The sequence below is a fragment of the Ornithodoros turicata genome, chromosome 7 (genome assembly GCF_037126465.1).
Source record: "Ornithodoros turicata isolate Travis chromosome 7, ASM3712646v1, whole genome shotgun sequence".
Taxonomy (NCBI): Eukaryota; Metazoa; Arthropoda; class Arachnida; order Ixodida; family Argasidae; genus Ornithodoros; species Ornithodoros turicata.
The window spans coordinates 12,932,201-12,950,803 of NC_088207.1; the positions used below are offsets into that span (position 1 = coordinate 12,932,201).

Consider the following 18,603-nt stretch of genomic DNA (forward strand, 5'->3'; position numbering starts at 1 on the left):
GAGTAACAAGCCTGTGTCTTCAGTAACTTCCATCCGACGGCTTAGGTTGCACCAGGACAAAGGTAATTGAGAGATGAGCGACGCGGAAGCGGCGCTGAGGTGACACGGACACTAAAAAAAACACGGGTTCCCATCGGATCTGCAGCGACAGACCGGTACAACCCGGAAGGTAGCCCAGCACGCAGGTCCCCATCAGAACTGCAAAAGGAACAGCAGTCCGGTACGACCTGGTGGGCGAGAGAGAGAAAGCGCCCAGAAGGTTCCATCGTCCGGAGGTTGAGGACGGCACTACCTTTGGGTGCAGCAAGTAGAAAGCCACATCGCGGGTTCTCATCGAACCACAAGAAGCGTGTGGTTCGGCACAACCCGTTTGGGCGAAAGTTCACCGCCGAACCCTCCGCCGCACAAAACACGAAGCAGCACTACACGACCAACGACCCGTCGCAGTCGTTGGTCACAGCCAGCCCAGAAGCGGAGGACAAGGCCCACACGGCCCTGTCGAACCGGCGCTGGTGGAGCTCCCCGTCGAGAGGGCCGTGTAATTTAATTGCATCGAGAAGATGCGCACGACGGTCAGAGCCAATGGAGTCCACGTAGGGCACAACCAGGCACGACAGCAACTCCCACACAGGCTGGCGAATTTCCGAGTCCGGAGACTGCACCAATCGCATCGCCATCGGGACAATAGCGGCCAACAACGATGGCGACATGGGGAATTTCAGGAGCTTGCCTTCGGCGATGAAAAACCACCAGCTCCGGCGGATCAATAGACGCTCGTAACGTCCGACGAGACGAGCAATTTTGGAGGTCGTGGAGGCTGCTGCGGCGGACGCCACCGTAAAACTTGCCATGGCGAAGAAGGGTGAGGGTTCGAGACGGCGGGCGACGGCGAGAGAAAAGGGTGTGGGAGAGCGCAAAAAGGAACTACCTTTGTGCCTATCAGAGGGGTGTCACTTATCTTCGTTTATGGCGAAAATGTAGTTGCGAACATTCAACGTCGGACGTCGCTTCCGTCGTCGACTAGTTCAGAAGGTTCCAGAAGGGGATTTTCGACAAATGTGGCACGGTGGTGACGAGATCGGCTTGCTATTGTTGGCCTCATTCATGTGGACCAGAGCCAACAGAACTGCACGATAAGCCAACAGAAATCCGCGTGGCAAAAAAATACATAATTGGGAGTTTTAAGAAGTCGTAAGCGCCCTCAGATTCCGTAAAGCTGTCAGTGGATCCCAGTGGACTAAGCGTAAATGAAGAGGCTGACAGAGTAACTGCTTCTGCCAGACGGTGATACCGAATATGTTGACCCATGTTGACAGGGGACATTCTTGTTGGCGATGATCCGACCAATGGCGTCCCAACAATATCGCCGGGACATCACAGACAGGTCCTTGTGCACGCCGTCGATCCAACTTTGTCGTTTTCCCTCCCAGGCCGTTTGCCCCGCTGTCTCACCTCCCTTCTGCATCGTCTTCGCCTCAATGTGCCTTCACCCCGCAGTTTAGACACAGACTATAGGGTATGACCCAACTAGCTCGTGTTCCAACTGCGGCATAGTGGCAAGCATTCAACACGTCCTCATCGACTGCGCTCTATACAGTTCGGAGAGAGCAATGCTTCAGTCCCAACTCACCCGTATAAACAAGAAGCCGCTCAGCCTTGCCGCAATCTTGGGTCCTTCTTCTAACCTTGTGCAGCACCGTCAATGCCTGCACACATCCTATTTGTTCTTGACGTCTACCAGCCTGCTTGAACTCCTCTGACCTCAGAGCTTTTGCCGTGAATGCGGAGATGTGATCTTCACAGCGCTACAGCTCCGGTGACTGACCGGATGAACCACTATCCCCATCAGTTAGACGCACCCGCATGTGTGCGCGCGAGTGTGCATGCCTCATCTTTTTCATCGTCATCCCACTCATGTGTTAACCCACATGCACTGAGGTATATCGTACCGCACTTGTTGCGGTGAATCACCTCATCCCATCGTCATTCATGTAGTTGTTGTATCGCTGTCAGCCAATCAGATATCAGCAACGTGATGCCACCCGCTCCAAAAGAATCCGGCAATTGGCTTGTCATGTTTTTGGAAACGTTATCGTGAAATATGTACGTTTTTCTAAAACTCGCTAAATGTGTGCCATGAGTGTTACCTATGCGGAAGAAATTACAGAACGTGCCGGTCTGAAAATGCCACGGTGTTCAACCCACTGTCTGAGAAAAAAACAGGGAAAACAGCCAGACAGCATAACCGGCGCCTGAATTCGAAACCCGGGTCACTTCCCGGTCTCGGCATGGAATGTCGTCCCCGTAACCACGAGGCCACGGGAGCTGGTTAACCGAAAGGAACATCTAGCGCAGCTTTGCAACAGCTTAACGTACTGCAGTCCTAAACGTCGTTATCTTCCAGCTCCTAGCATGATTTTTGAGAAGCTGTCGAGTGTTCTGGTCTATCTTCAAACCTGCGTACGCGGCGGCAAAGGGGGTCCTCCTTATCTTGAAGCGGAGAGAAAGCAAGAAAATATGTGGACGTGAGTGAAAAGTGAGTTAAAAATAACTTGGAACTTGTTACTTTGGCAAAGTTACCTGAAAAAGGAACGCGTTCCTCTTGAACTTACCACGGCGCAGAAGTGCAGAGTTAAGTTAGAAGTTACAATAGAAAATAAAAAAGGAACTTAGCGAAGAAGTTACAGTAGCGAGTTACTTGTAACGAGTTATGTCGAAATCTGAACTGAACACGACATTTCAAAACATTAAAGGAGCATTAAAGTGTAAAAGATGGCCGACAATACGAAGCGTCTTCTGATTGGTCTTCTCAAACGATTTGTCCAATCACCGCGGGACTTTGTTTGAGGAGACCAATCCGAGGCCTCTCCGAATTGTCACGATTCTTTAGAAGAGAGAGAGCGTAGATTGTGATTTCGTTCACTAAAACATCTATTTGGACCTGTTGGTACAATTCCTCGACGACAAAAGCGCTAAAAAGACGAACAGGGACGACACAACATAGAGCACTCACTCATGATGGTACAAGGACATCAAATAGCTGTTTTTGGACACAACAGGAAATTATCAGGGTTGCCTGCGATTGTAAATATCAAAAAGAAGCCAGAATGTTCGGTTAAGCATCAAGATCCAGATGTGAAACTGCGTCGGGTGGAATCTATGTGGTTCCATTGAGCTGTGGAAACGCTAGATTGGGCGGACGCCTAAACACACGTCTAAGGGAGCACCGCAACAACGAAGAAGTCGGCCCAGGACGCACCTTCCCCTAAGGCGTAAGTCGTGACGTTGCCAACTCTGAGGCCGACAACTGCGAGCCCTTTCGCCAGCACCACCACACAGAGAGCAACTATATTGGAGAGGGAAAGGGAGCTCCTGCTGCAGTGATAAAGACAGAGTTAGAGGTAACTCGTTACTGTAACTAAGTTCCTTTTTTGGTACCTTGTAACTTAACTCGGTACCTTTGCGCTCTGGTAACTTTCTGAGGAACTCGTTTCTTTTACAGTTAACTTTGCCAAAGTAACCTAAGCTAAGCTCCAACTTACTTTCAATTCGCTTTTCACTCACATCCATATACTTTCTTGCTTTCCCTACGGTTCTTTCATGGCATTTTTTTTTCATAAGGCTTGAGATTCAATCAATGACAGTATTCTGTTGAGGAAGTAAGAACCGCTGCCATTGAAGTAGAGCTGTAGAGCATTGTGCCCCCACAGGGAGTAAGATGCGAAGCGTTCGGATAGACCTCTACCAGAGAAACGTGCGTGTTGCACCCCTCCGCAGACAACTCAATTTGTAACTCAACTGCTCACGCGCGCTGCACCTCTGTAGTGCTATTTTGTGTCCGATGTAGCTTGGAAGTAACTCATTCTTTTTTTTAAAGTAACTCTGTAACCGCGAGTTACATTTCAGTTTGAAGAACTCAGTTACATTTTACACACGTTAACTTGTAACGAGTTCTTTTTGACGGGTAGCTCCTCGATCTATGATGATGATGATTAGTATTTTAGTATTAGTATTTTAATGGCACCGAAGCAACGGAAGCTATAATGCGCCAAAACATTGTTAAAAATGTCACTAGTTAAGAATGGAATGGTAAGGTTAAAACCAGTGTTGCGGAAATATTTCTTTTCGTAGTTTTTGAAGGAACCGCGAGAAAGAGGAACAGAACGAAAAAGAGGATGACGTTTTGTGACGAAGGAACATGGGTTTTTGGGTTATAGTTGGATAGACTTTATCATCCTTGCTTCTGCATATACCAAATACATCGGTGCTCGAGAGTCCACCCACGAGCAGCGCAGTTCCGTAAGTCCCACTTCGAGTGACTTTCTATCGATTCACAACATTATTGGTGCCGAAACCCGGGAATAACGGACTGCACTACAGTCAAGATGGACCGTCTCAAGCACAAACGTGCCGCCCGCCGAACGCAGATCACAAATGTGGTAAACGAGGTGGCAGAGCTACGAAGCGACGTGAACGTCTCCAAGGCTACACTCACCGGGCTACTAAATAGACTCGTGGCTAACGACAACGAACAAGGCAAATTAACAAGGACATATAGCCGTTGATACCAAACGACGACCTGGAGGAAGAATACGAAACGATGTTCAGCTACGAAGACCAAGCCCACAACGCCATAGCCGAACTGCAAACGAGGATGGCCGAAATTCAGATTTCGGGTGTAGTTCCGTATCGGGACCACTCGTTTTTAAAAATTACTGAAACGGTTAGGAAAGTAAATATTGCATAGAAGTGGAAGAAGATCATATACTGAATCAAAAAACTACATCTCAGATTTCAGAGCAGGCCGCAATGCAAGTGGCCCCGTCGTTTCCGTGACCGACGTCAGACGCGGAGCGACCACGCACTGGTGTGAAATTACCAAAGCTTCAACTACAGCCATTCGCGGGTGAGTTAACTCAGTGGCAGCCCTTTTGGGAGCAGTACAAGACCACCGTGCATGATAACCCGAACCTCTCCAAGACTGAGAAGTTTCAGTACCTGAGATCGTTAGTGCGTGGGTCGATCGGCTGCTTCCGCTATCATGGGTCTGCAGGCGTCAGAGTCCTGCTACGATGACGCGCTCGAAATCCTGAAGCAACGCTTTGGTGACAAGTGTCGCATCGAGAGAGAACATTTAAAGGTACTCTAAAGCAGCAGAGGCCGAATTTCATTTAGCGTGGCTATTCGACAGTCCAAGCCATCAATACAAAAACGGCGCAAATTTCATTCCAATTGGCGGTGCAGTTAATTAGAAAATTAAAATTAAAGATTACGGGCAACACTGTATTAGTATTCGGAAGAGATCCGTACTCTCAGCCGCGTACGGCGGCAACCATGTTGCATGCGCATAACATTGGGCCCGACAGCCAAACAGCGCTGCGTTTCTTTTTGATTTTATTTCGCAAAAAACACTAAATAGGGGTCTCTGCACTCCTATAGAAATATGATACGAAATAATATAGCCACCAAAAGAACAAAACGCGACAAAATAGTGCTGCATACATAATACATATTTGACAGTGTTGCTCGCTGCACAGGGGGTTGTTTGACACCAGGCGTCGCGCCGCTGCACTACGCCGGATTTTTCGTGATAATTTAAAAATATTTAGACAGCGTTGTCGGCCGTACGGTTCCGCATGTGGGATTTACAAGCAACAAAGTCTCAAGCCACGTCGCCAGCATATCCTGTTTGTCTATTGCTTTACAGTACCTTTAACAAAGCTACGGAACTTGCCTGGCGTCAAATCGGCGAACGATGCGCGTGGACTGCGAACGATGTACGACGACGTCCAGAATAACGTACGCGGGCTACGCTCCCTCGGTGTTTCCAGTGCGAGCTATGCCTCGATGATGGTGGACATACCGTTATCAGCGTTGCCGTCGGAATTGGTCGTCGAATACCACCGGCTGGCTCGATATGGAACTGTTTTAGAGGAGCCTACAGCGAACACTCAGAGCGCACAGGTCGACGAACATCCGTCGAGTAGTGTGGATCCGACAACAAGCAGCGAGTTGACCAAAGTCTTGAACTTTCTTCGCATCGAAATAGAGAGTCGTGAACGCTCTGGTGTAAAAGATCGTACAAGCACACCTCAGCTTTTCCCAACGCCACAACGTACGACTACAACTTCTCACAGAACGCCCAGAGCTAAAGGTAGCAACCTTACCTCTACGGGAGCAGTACTACAGAGCAGCGCACAGGTAGCACCCAAGTGCTTCTTCTGCAACGCAGTTGACCACGACGCGCCACACTGCCAGTGCTCCATGTCCCTAGCAGAGAAACGAAGCAAGCTGGCAAAGGATATGCGCTGCTACCGCTGTACCAAGAGAGGTCATAGATCCAAGGACTGTCGATCGAGGATAAGTTGCAGCCACTGTGGGAGGCGACACGCGCCGTCGTTGTGCGACCCGTCACAGTCATCTCAGAGCGCCTCAACAGAACCCAGTTCGATGGGTACGACCAACATGATGGCAACCCACCACCACAGTGTGCCGGCTCAACAGGACACCAGCGTATTGCTGCAGACATTCCGTGCTTGGGCAACCTCCGACCAAAACGCAGCTTATATTCGAGGCATCATCGACGGAGGGAGCCAGCGCACCTTCATTCGAGAGGACGTGGCCACGAAACTTAAGTTGACGACTGTGGGGGAAACCACTCTCCAGATAAACGCCTTTGCAAACAACACACACAGAACACCAACTATAGTGAAGATTGTGAAGCTCGGGTTACGCAGTCAGTACGGCCCACAAGAGTACAGCATTGAAGCTCTGACGGTACCCTTTATTTGCAAAGACCTTACGGCTACGCCTGAAGACCACGAATTTGTACAGTCAATTTGTTGCGACCACGTGTTCATCGCCGACGAGCTGGTGCACCGGAACGTCCCATCAGAGGTCGGGATAAGTCTCCTGATTGGCTGCGATCAGATGTGGAAGCTCCTAACCGGTGAACTGAAGCGATGTGACAGAAATGAGAAGTTTGTGGCTATTTCCACGGTCTTTGGATGGACTTTCCAAGGCCCAGCGACTCTGGACTGTCGCCTCTCTAAGGAGACCACGACAGCCGTGTGCGTACTCCGCGTTGGAGGGACACAACATCAAGAATCAGACGTACTTAAACGATTCTGGGAATTGGACAGCATCGGCATAACAGATGCAGATACTTCAAACGTAGAACACAACGCGTCGATCCTGGAAGAATTTCAGCGACAGTTAACTATGAAAGATGGCCGATACGAGGTAACACTTCCTTGGAAAGCTGGTACCATTCAAATGGCAGACAACTTAGAGTTGGCAAAATCCCGATTGCGAGGTCTGGTAAGACGGCTGCAACGTAATGGCCAGGTGGTTGAGTATGATGAGGCCATACAAAGTTATATAGAGAACGGGCACGCAGAGAGAGTGGTTGGCGATTCACCAGAATCTCGATACACGTACTACATGCCTCACCGAGCCGTAATCCGCAGCGGATCCACCTCGACCAGAGTCCGGGTTGTCTTCGACGCCTCTTCGCATGGTCCAGGTGCTATGTCTTTGAACGACCACCTCGAAAAAGGACCGAAATTGAACTCTGACCTGGTTCCGATTTTGCTGCGATTCCGTATGCACACGATCGCTGTTACTGCAGACATACAGAAAGCCTTTCTGCAAGTTGGCATCAATCCAGCCGACAGAGATGCCTTACGTTTTATGTGGTTTACCACCGCACCTCTACAAGGATCCACGCTTCCACCGCTTGAAGTCTGGAGGATGACTAGGGTGCCGTTTGGTACTACCGCGAGCCCTTTCCAACTCAGCGCCACCCTTCAACATCACCTGAGGTGCACTACAGGATCCGAAGAAGATATTGCCCATGCGCTAATAAACTCCTTCTATGTGGACGACTTACTTACGGGTGCCAACAAGTTGGAAGAGGCACAGCGGATAGTCAGCAGTGCACGACGCATACTGCAAAAGGCAGGTATGCAACTGACTAAATTCGCGTCAAACTCCTCTGAACTTCAAACGACCTTTGAGCAGTTTAGCAAAGAAGACCATAACGCTGAGAGGCGGTTGTGTGAACCGGAAGACAGCAGGGTTCTTGGCATCGTATGGAATAAGTCGACTGACCACCTCAAGTTCTCCGGAGAACACCTCCTAGATACCATTATAGCGGCCAAGTCGACTAAGCGCAGTGTCTTGCAGACATCTGCAAAAATCTTTGACCCGCTTGGCTTTCTTTCTCCATACACGATAAGAGTAAAGATTTTATTTCATCGGCTATGGGAAAGAGGCCTCGACTGGGACGCTCCGTTGCCAGCGGATATATCTAAAGAATGGGACTCCTGGTGTGCTGATCTACCGAAGCTTCACAGTATTTCCCTGGAGCGGTGCTTGCTACCTGGTGAAGAAACCGACTATTCCACAGAACTTCACATTTTTACCGATGCAAGTCCGCAAGCCTATGGAGCCTGTGCTTTCTTGAGAGTGGTTGACGCAAAAGGAAACATTAAAGTGGGACTAGTGTTTGCGAAAAGTCGTGTAGCGCCCCTCAAGAAACTTACGCTTCCACGGCTGGAACTGATGGGAGCTATGATAGGAGTGCGTATCGCCAAACTGGTGTGCGACTCCTTACCAACGATAACGAATGTGGCCACATACTGGACAGACTCCAGCATTGTACTTGGTTGGATAAAGGGAAATGCCAGCAAATGGAAGCCCTTCGTCAAGAACCGAGTGATGGAAATACAAGAAAAAAGCGATCCATCACATTGGCGACACTGCCCGGGCGTATTCAACCCAGCTGACGCCTTGACAAGAGGTCTTACCGTTTCTGCCATGGCTGAGTCCCGGCTGTGGTTTCTAGGACCAAGTTGGCTAGCTGAAGTACAGTCATTATGGCCGCCAGCGGGTACCTGAACGGCACCAACGGACCTACAAGTACTCGAAGAAGAGAAGGCGGCAAAAGCCGTCGTAGTAGTCCACACGGCCACGACGACACCCCCATTGTTCCAGCTGAACAAGTATAGCAACTACACACGAACTTTACGAGTCACCGCCTGGATCCTGCGTTTTGCTGCAAACTGTCAACGAACGAATCGGGGGCTTAATCGCTTTCATCGCTCGTGAGCTAACGAGGGGCGGGGCTCGCGTTAACATGGACACGTGACACGTTTCACGTGACGCGTGACGCGCTTTTTTCGTTAACGGGACAAAGGGCGTAATCTCTGGCTCGCGTAACGACCAACGGTGTCGTCTGCCTGCCGAATATGTTCACGTGCTGTCGAGCTTCATCTTCTACGTGGCTCATGATCTAACGAAGCGCGAGGGACTCGTGAACTTGGGCACGTGGTATATGACGCGCTCTTTTCGTTAACGTTACAGGGGCGTAATCTCTCGGTCCAATAACGATCGAACGTGATCGTTTGCTTTACGAGTGGGTCTACCCACTCGCTAGAATGTCAAACATCTTCGTTTGGAGATTCGCGGAAACGGAATTTCTGCGGAAACGAGCACGTATTGCTCCACGGCTGTGTAGAAAGTGATATCCTTTTTGTTTCTTCGTATTTACACCAGTGGTTTATGAGGGGTGTGAGATATTCTCAAGAAGCTGCAGATCAAGACGAGAAAAAAGACGAAGAAGTGACAACGACAAGCCATAGACAAGCCATGCGAGCTATCCGAGCAAAATTAAACAAACCCATTGGTCGAAAACGTTGTAGCCTCGTTGGCAGCTGTAGTTCGTCCACGGCGGTGACATCACAACACGTAAGGGCTTGTAACGAGCACGATAGCCTCAACGACAAAGCTAAACGAGGAGCAGAGATTGTGACCACAGCAGAGCGTCGATAAAGTTCCTCGTTTCGTTATTCCTAACGACTCGCTGACGTTGAAGCAGCCAAGGGAAGATGGCGGAAGGATTCTTCAGTTGGGCAATTACTCAAGCGGCGGACCGTGCCCCACGCACCCGAAGGCGTCAGGATGCCTTTCAATTGGACGAGACAGATTTCGTGAAGTTGTTCCGTCTGTCAAAAAACGCTGCACGCACCGTTTGTGAGGACCTCCGACCATATCTCACACCGTCCACATGGAGACTGGATGCATTGCCCGTGGAAACAAAGGTACGTGAGCCGTAGTTTGGAATGGTGCAATTAACACATCAGAATGCAACGTAGCCCTGTTGCTAAGACTAACGGTGCGGAGGGTGTCTAGCCCGTGATAGGTTAGAAAACTTCTGTCAGTGCTATTTTGTGTTGATGGTCTTTCGCTACAAAAGACCCAGTGATCCGGGTACCGACCTGCATCCCGTATTTTAATATAATTCAGGAATTACTCGACGATTACAGGTTACCATCCTTTTCCTGCAGGTGCTTTGCGCATTGCATTTCTACGGTTCCGGTAGTTATCAAACACCCGTTGGAAACCAGTTAGAAATTGGGCTTCCTCAAAGCACGTCCAGTCGCTGTATTCGGCAAGTGACCAACGCGATGCAGCAACCGGCGCTGGTTCAACGTTGGATTAAATTCCCCGTGGATGCTGCGACCATTTGGGGCATAAAAGACGACTTCTACGAAACGTACAGGTTTCCAGGTATCATTGGTGCAATTGATTGCACTCATGTACCTATCGTGGCCCCAGCTACAGATGAGTTCCTGTATGTAAACCGAAAAGGTTACCACTCGATGAATGTCCAACTGGTACGTATGATGAGGCCATCCCCATATGCCCATGCACTTCTGTCGAGGGCTCGTTAGGCACCATGTTCTTCTAACTATACCCATTGTCATTATAGTAGTGCTGTAAAGCCGAGATATAAACAAATCACAGATACTGCATTAGAAGCTTTAATAGTTATTTTTCTTTCAAACACCAAACCAGAAACAAATCCAAACTTCCTTTACTTGCACTGCTACCGCTGCAAGGATACCTGAAAGAGTAGTTGTAATACAAAATAACTACAACATATCTGATTATGAATTCTCATTCTACAGATTTGCACGTCCGAGCTTGAAATTTTGAACGTCAACGCCAAATATCCTGGGAGCACGCACGACTCCTTCATATGGAGGAATTCAGCTGTACGGGAGGCTCTTGCAAGCAATCGAATCCCGAGTTCGAATTCCTGGCTGATTGGTAATAGTGACGTCTTTACGCTGGGGCAAACGTGATACACTGTTTTCTTTATAGGAGACAGTGGGTACCCTCTCGAGCCATGGCTGTTGGTACCATACTCCGAATCCGAGACAGCACATGAGTCGTACAAGGAAAATTTCAACATACGGCACAAGAAAGCACGGGCTATAATTGAGCAGTGTAACGGCCTTCTCAAAAGCCGGTTTCGGTGCCTTCACAGGCACAGAGTGCTGCATTACGCACCGAGTGTCGTGGGACAAATTGTTAACGCATGTGCAATACTCCACAACATTTGTCTGAGTGAGGGATTAAGGTTAGAAGACGAAATTGAGGGGGACAGCGGAATGTTCGACACATTGACCAATCATAATGAAAGGGAGGAGATTTCCCGTTCCGCAGGTGCAAGAGTTCGTGATCATGTCGCTAGACAGCTCGCTCGAGAATAGATGGAGTAAAGGTATCCGGCACGCAGACCTTGCAACTGCATTAGTCATCATTGCTACGGTGTTGTGATGAACACAGCCAAATTAAATGCCCCGAAATAAATGTGTATAGCATTTTTCGACATTTCTATCATATAGGGAATGAAATGTTGATTGGTGAAGGTCAACAGCAAACCATTCTATACATTTTATGAGATACATTCAACATTCAAGCATTCTGTATATATTTCGTTACATTCTCCAGAAATGTTCCATAACATTCTGGTCAGGCTCATTACGGCAAAGTTTTATTGTATTGGAAATTTATAGCCCGCTAGTTAGCAAGCCTGATAGTACGTGCATGTTGTACCTCCATACTTGAGGGGAAAGTTTTCATAAAGGCAATAAAATAAATGGTTACGGTGAGGAGGTCCTTGATTTCTCGGAGCTCTTCGGCTGCATCAGCCAACCTGTTGACAGCACCCACGAGTGCTGTCAGGGAGCCGCATATTTGTCGTAACTGTGCTTGCTGTTCCCTTTGCAGGCCGATAAAGCTTTGGCCGACCTCGTTTTGATACTGCTGCCTGAGAGCCCCTGTATGTGTGATTTGCTGCATCAACACAGAGCAAATGCAAGCGCTACAAAACTTAAGACATCACAAACAATTGCATGTAAACTAATCTTACTGATCCTGCTTCTCCTCCGGTGCCTCGGCTCGCGTACCTCACTTTGCCCCTCCTGTGGCATATGCGGGGATGAAGGAGGGTTGTCCTGTTGACCACTGTCTGCTGCTGTCACTGAGGGGGACAAAATCTCTGTCTCCTGTGATGTAGGGGGGGAAACATTCCCTGCTCCTGTATCACAATACAATATTATTAAACAGGACATGAAAACATCTTCATTCGTAAAACAGATTCAATCGCATCAGAACAATGAAATACTAAAGTGTCTGCACGATACGTACCACCTGCTGTAGCCCCATCGTGTATTACTACGCGGCGTAGCTCAGCAGCTGAACCGGTAGCTTGGGTTTGTTCTTCAAGGCTTACGCCCAGTTCAGCTGTCGTGTCCACCCCAACGATGGAGACTTCTCCCAGGAGACCAACTAACACTTCCTCTGCAGGGGTAAACTGCTCTTTGGGGGGAGGCCCACCCCCTGTCCTACTCCTGGATGATCGTATCCTGGCTGCTTTGGCCTTGACATTTGACTTCCAATCCTGCCATGCCTATGTCCAGAAACGAGTATGCACTGTATTTCCAGTTGTGCAACCATTCATCTAACTTCTGTCTCATTACGAACTTATTATTTTGTCCGTCGCATAAGTCGGCATCCAGGCACAAAGAAAACGCGCTGTAGTTGTTGCCTACCAGAGAGGAAAGTACCAGTACTCACCTTTCGCCACCTCTCCACCGTCTTCACAGCACCCCCCGCAGAGTTCAGGCGCTCCACTAGTTGCCCCCAATCCCTCTCACGCTGTTGTGCAGTATACGCGGGAGAAAATGTGCCTCGCAGGAGGTTTTCGTGCTCCTGCATATACTGCACCATTATTTCGTATTGCTCGGCTGTTGTCCGAGCAGAGCGACGGGACGATGACATGATGCTTGCACGTTATTTCCACGTTGTTCGAGGAATGGCGGCCTCCTACTTCTTCTTCTTCTTCGTCATCTCAAAATGCCGCCGTGAGCCACTAGCCCATACTGTAGGCACGGTTTCACCAATGCTGGTTAACTCTGAACCAAGTTCAGGGGTTGCTAAAAGTTGAAGTTAACACTCAGCTCTGTTTTACAAACGATACTTGGTGACACGTTGAATGTTTTACTAAATCCCTTTAGCGAAACGTCTAGCGAGCCAAGTAATGGGGCAGTAGGAAGAAGAAGAGGAATACATAAGACGGAAGTTCCATCAGGCTATAGGCCTATGGCTATAGGAACAAATAATACAATCCTATTGGTCGGAAAATGCAGTCTCGCTCGCAGCCTGCTGTTCGCTCAGGGCGGTGACATCACAGCACGTGACCGCTCGCTACGTGCACAATAGCCACAAAGAAGAAGTTTAACGAGGAGCAGAGATTGTGACCACAGCAAATCGTCGATAAAGTTGCTCGTTTCGTTAGCCTGAACGACTCGTTCAGCCCACTCGTGTCGTTAGGTTGAACGTGCAAAGCGATTAAGCCCCCAGGTCAAGGGTCCGCTTATAACAGAGGAGATTGAGAAGGCCGAGCTGGTTTGGGTTAAGCAGGCCCAACACGAGTCCGACCCTGGAAGAAGTCCACACACTCGCTCAAGGTTTGGATCTCCCAAAGACATCAAAATTGCATCAGCTCAAGCCGTTTCTGGATGAAACGGGTCTTTTACGACCTACTGGAAGGCTCCAGTACACCGACGACCCTGAAAACATTAAGCACCCTGTTCTTCTGCATAAAGAACACACCCTAACTAGACTCATCGCCGAATCAGCTCACCGCCGAATTCTGCATGGAGGAGTACAAGCAACTCTAACAGAACTCCGACAAAGGTGGTGGATTACGCGAGCTAGACAACTGGTGAAACACATTATGCTAAACTGCAAATCATGCGCACGTCTCCATGTAAAGAGTGCAACGGCACCGACTGCACCGCTTTCAGCAGACCGCGTACTTCGCAGTCACCCATTTTCTGTAACTGGTATAGACTTCGCAGGCCCAGTTTACGTAAAGATTGGTGATACGTCCGTAAAGTCATACATAGCATTCTTTACCTGCGCCACGACGAGAGCCATTCACCTAGAGTTGGTTTCTGATCTCACGTCCACCTCCTTCGTCATGGCATTCTGACGGTTCATTTCACGTCGAGGACTGCCATCGACGGTCTATACCGATAACGCCCTCACATTTAAGAGGGCAGACCGTGACATGCGCAAGTTATGGGATGTCATCAGATGTCAAACAACCCAAGACTTCGCCTCCACCAATCGCGTGCATTGGAAATACATTACAGAGCGTGCGGCTTGGTGGGGAGGTTGGTAGGAAAGGATGATCAGAACGGTTAAACAGTCTTCGAAGAGTCATCGGACGTCAGCGGCTCACCTTCGAAGAACTGACAACTCTTCTACACGAGACCGAGGCCGTTTGTAATTCTCACCCCCTCACTTTCCTACCTTCGACCCCAGACGAACCGACTGCGTTGACTCCCGCGCATCTTCTGATTGGACGCACGCTTACAGCTCTACCCGCGTTGCCTCCTATACAAAGACCTCTGTCGAATTGCGTCATACTGCGAGACCGATGGACACATCTCCAGAGAATGGCCGACCAATTTTGGCAACGATGGAAACGGGAATACTTATTGGAATTGAGGTCCGCGCATACTTTCTCACCTGAAGGGAGACACCAGCAGGACTGCATACACAACGGGGACATATCTGTGGAAGTTGGTCAGAGTAGCCGAGTTGCATAAAGGCAGGGACGGGCGAGTTCGCTCCTGTACTATAAGGCTACCCTCCGGACACGTAACCCGCCGACCAGTGCAGTTACTGTTCCCTTTAGAATGTGCGGAGAGATGAGTTGTTTAATTCACTCATCTCGGGGGGAGGATGTTGCGGAAATATTTCTTTTCGTAGTTTTTGAAGGAACCGCGATGACGATGACGTTTTGTGACGATGACGAGACGATGACGTTTTGTGACGAAGGAACATGGGTTTTTGGGTTACAGTTGGATAGACGACATGTTGAATTAAAGGAGTGTGCTTGGACTTCTATCATCCTTGCTTCTGCATATACCAAATACATCGGTGCTCGAGAGTCCACCCACGAGCAGCGCACTTCCGTAAGTCCCACTTCGAGTGACTTTCTATCGATTCACAACACCAGTGCATGATACAAGTTAGCTCAAGTACTGTGTTTTCAGAAAATATCGTTAAAATTACAAGGCATTTAACAAGCCAGTGTTTCTAATAAAATTATAGACTCTACTAAACGGTAGAAGAGTCATCACCCAGCATTTAGGGCTGGGTGGAGCGGTAGGTGATTTCTATAGAACTCCTGGAAGTGACGATGGCGAAGAGGTTCATACAACGCACAAGACTTAAGGATGTGTAGAACAGAAAGGGGTTCCCCACAGTGCGTGCACTCGGGTGGCTCCTCTCTGTGAAGAAGGAAACTATGGGTGAGGTGAGTGTGGCCAAGTCTTAGCCGTGTACGGGTTACTTCATGTGCTCTCTTTTCCAAGCTCTGTATAGGGTGTCCTATGTTATTTTTAACCAGGTGAAGTTTATTGTGTATCTGTGTGTCCCAATATTCCTGCCATCTTTCGTTTATCGTCCTCTTGAGATGGGGCTTTAAGTCCTGAAAAGGTACATCAAACGGCGTCACATCAGCAGAGAGCGCAGCAGCGGCAGCTTTGTCGGCAAGCTCGTTGCCTGCTATCCCTCTGTGGCTGGGCACCCAACAGATAAGAAAAAGACCTCTGCTTACTACTCTGCTGGCTATGTACTGAGCTCGCTGCACAAGGTCGTTCTTCTGGGGTCGGATATTACATATGGATTCTAAAGAACTAAGAGAGTCTGTATATATGACAGATGATTCGATGTTATTTTCTAAAATGAAGTTCAGTGCTAAAATGATGGCATAAACCTCACCGGTGAAGATGGACGTGATGCTCTTTAAACGGTGCATCCTAGTAGATGAACCGGATACCATGGCACAGGAGACACCTGTGCTTGTTTTGGACCCATCTGTATAAATTTCAATGTGGTTCCGAAAACTACTCTTCAGGTGCTCAAATTCCTGTTGTAGCACTAAAGAGGATCACATATTTTTTGTACTTTGTAAGGCAGCAGTTATATTTTAGCGGTGGTTGCCATGGAGGTACCCTCGGACTGTATTCTGCGATCATATAACTGTAAGCAGTAAAGCCATAGAGTTGAATCTCCTCTGATATACGCATGCTAAAGGGAGGGATAACTGCTGGTTTGTTTAGGAAGAGTTGCCTAAAACGTGTGTTCTTAATGCAGGATAAAGAATGATGTTGAGAGTAACCTCTTGTCCTTAGTGCATACAGAGTCCCAAGAAAGAAACGACGTTTTGCTCAGGACCACTCGTTTGCTTCCAGATAGAGACTTTCAACAGGTGATGTACGGAAAGCCCCCAGCACGAGTCGCAGTCCCTGGTGATGAACCGGATTCAGAGCCCTCAGCACAGATTGGCGTGCAGACCCGTACACAAGGCATCCATAATCTAGTAGTGATCGGACTATACATGGGTATGCGCGGTATAGTGTTTCGCGATCTGCACCCCAAGATCTGTGTGAGAGGATTTTAAGGATATTTAAAGATTTCAAGCATTTCACTTTTAGGTTCTTTATGTGGGCTGCAAAGGTGAGCTTTGTTTCGAAAATGACGCCAAGGAATTAGTGTTCTCATTAGACTGCGAGTTCGCATCCGCATCCGTCTTTGCAGCTGAAAACTTAAACCCATTTTGTGACGACCATTTGGCAAGCTTATTGTGAGCTGGATTTGCCTCTCACAGGTGCCCAAGTTCGTAGACGAATATGCTATCTGGAGATCATCTACATACATAGAGTACATAATTGAGGGTGGAATCGCATTGGCAGTAGAGTTTATTTTGATAATAAAAAGTGTAACACTGATCCCTGTGGGACACCATTTTCCTGTATGAAGAGACGAGAGAGTGATGTGCCCAGCTGTACCCTGAAAGTCCTTCCCTGAGGGAAATTAGAAATGCAGTGAAACAGACGCCCACGTGCAAAATCGTGCAGGTCCCGGAGGATACCATACCGCCATGCCGTATCGTAATCCTTTTCTAGATCAAAAAAGATCGACAAACAGTGCTGTTTTCTTACAAATGCTTCCCGGATGATAGTTTCTAGACAGACGAGATGGTCAACTGTAGAACATCCGACTCGAAAACCACACTGATACTTACTAAGACACTGCCTTTCTTCTAGATAATAGACAAGGCGGTTATTTACCATCCGCTCAAACGTTTTGCCGAGGCAACTCATGAGAGCTATAGGCCTGTAACTGCTTGGGTTAGAGGCGTCTTTTCCTGGTTTTAAAAAAAGAAGAGTTGTAGCTAGTTTCCAGCGAGAAGGGAGGTGCCCTTCTTTCCAAACTAGGTTAAAGAAATGGAGAAGTCATTCTCGTGTTTCAGCTGACAGGTGTCTTAGCATCGAGTATGTGATGCGATCCGGTCCTGGGGCCGTGTCTTTCGATGGCAAGGCCCTGAGAAGCTCAGTCATATTAAAAGGCGCATTATACGCGAAATGTTCACCATGACCGGCAGATATACTCTTCTTTTCAACAGATGTTTTAACCTTCAAGAATTCCCAACTGTAATGTTCAGAACTGGAAACCCAGATGTTTGTGGAATGGACTCAATAGCTGCAATATGACAATAGCAATATGGCCAATAACTGCCTCTATGATTGTGGTTGTAATAAAGTCATTAGCCTGGTTTACATCCATATCAAATAAAGACCCCGATGGAAGTGTGGCTTTCTCTTGAAAGAGGTTCCAATCAGCTAAGGTTAGTTTCCACCGTGGTGATCGTGTAGTCACAGTGTCTGGTGTATGGTTTAACCTAAGGACTAAAGGGAAGTGATCACTTCCTCGAGGGTTGTCTTCTACTGTCCAGTCTATGTCCAGGAACAGAGATGGGCTGCAGAAAGAGAGGTCAATTGCTGAAAAGGACTGTGTGGAACTATTTACGTAGGTTGCAGCTCCTGTGTTGAGCATGCAAATCGACCTTGTAAGCAAAATCCTTTCTACCATCTTCCCCCGTCTGTCGATCTTTCGACTGCCCCATAAAAGTTATGGGCATTGAAATATCAGAGTATAAGATATGGTGACGGCAGTTTATCCAGTAAATCTTCCAGTTGTTTTTGCTCTACCAGCACCGATGGAGGTAGATATAAAGAGCAAACTGTTAAGACCTTATGCAGAAAAATTTGAATAGCAACTGCTTCAAGACCTGTTTTCAGTGGAAGGTGCTTCGCAGGAACAGAATTTCGTGTGAGGATTGCAACACCGCCAGATGTGCGTGTTGCATCTAGACGATCTTTTCGGAAC

At 48.2% G+C, this 18,603-nt stretch overlaps 2 protein-coding genes across 2 annotated transcripts; one reads left to right on the forward strand and one right to left on the reverse strand.

The window, feature by feature from the left end:
- Positions 1-5,775: 5,775 nt before the first annotated feature.
- LOC135400468 (uncharacterized) lies at positions 5,776-8,901 on the forward strand. The gene has a single exon (XM_064632300.1). It carries the CDS (start codon positions 5,776-5,778, stop codon positions 8,899-8,901), a length of 3,126 nt encoding a protein of 1,041 aa, XP_064488370.1.
- A 1,923-nt stretch (positions 8,902-10,824) lies between these two features.
- LOC135399554 (myb-related transcription factor, partner of profilin-like) lies at positions 10,825-13,168 on the reverse strand. The gene is made up of 4 exons (XM_064631295.1): positions 12,931-13,168; positions 12,502-12,763; positions 12,224-12,391; positions 10,825-12,131 (listed from the first exon to the last, which is right to left on the reverse strand). Exons 1-4 carry the CDS (start codon positions 13,132-13,134, stop codon positions 11,872-11,874), a joined length of 894 nt encoding a protein of 297 aa, XP_064487365.1. The 5' UTR covers positions 13,135-13,168; the 3' UTR covers positions 10,825-11,871.
- Between the last annotated feature and the right edge of the window lie 5,435 nt (positions 13,169-18,603).

Excerpts from the sequence above, each read along its gene's own strand:
- LOC135400468 (XM_064632300.1), top strand. The coding sequence starts at position 5,776 with ATGTACGACGACGTCCAGAATAACGTACGCGGGCTACGCTCCCTCGGT.
- LOC135399554 (XM_064631295.1), bottom strand. The coding sequence starts at position 13,134 with ATGTCATCGTCCCGTCGCTCTGCTCGGACAACAGCCGAGCAATACGAA. Across the intron at positions 12,392-12,501 it reads CGATGGGGCTACAGCAGGTG|GAGCAGGGAATGTTTCCCCC; the intron begins GTACGTATCGTG and ends ATTGTGATACAG. Across the intron at positions 12,132-12,223 it reads CCGGAGGAGAAGCAGGATCA|GGGCTCTCAGGCAGCAGTAT; the intron begins GTAAGATTAGTT and ends TCACACATACAG.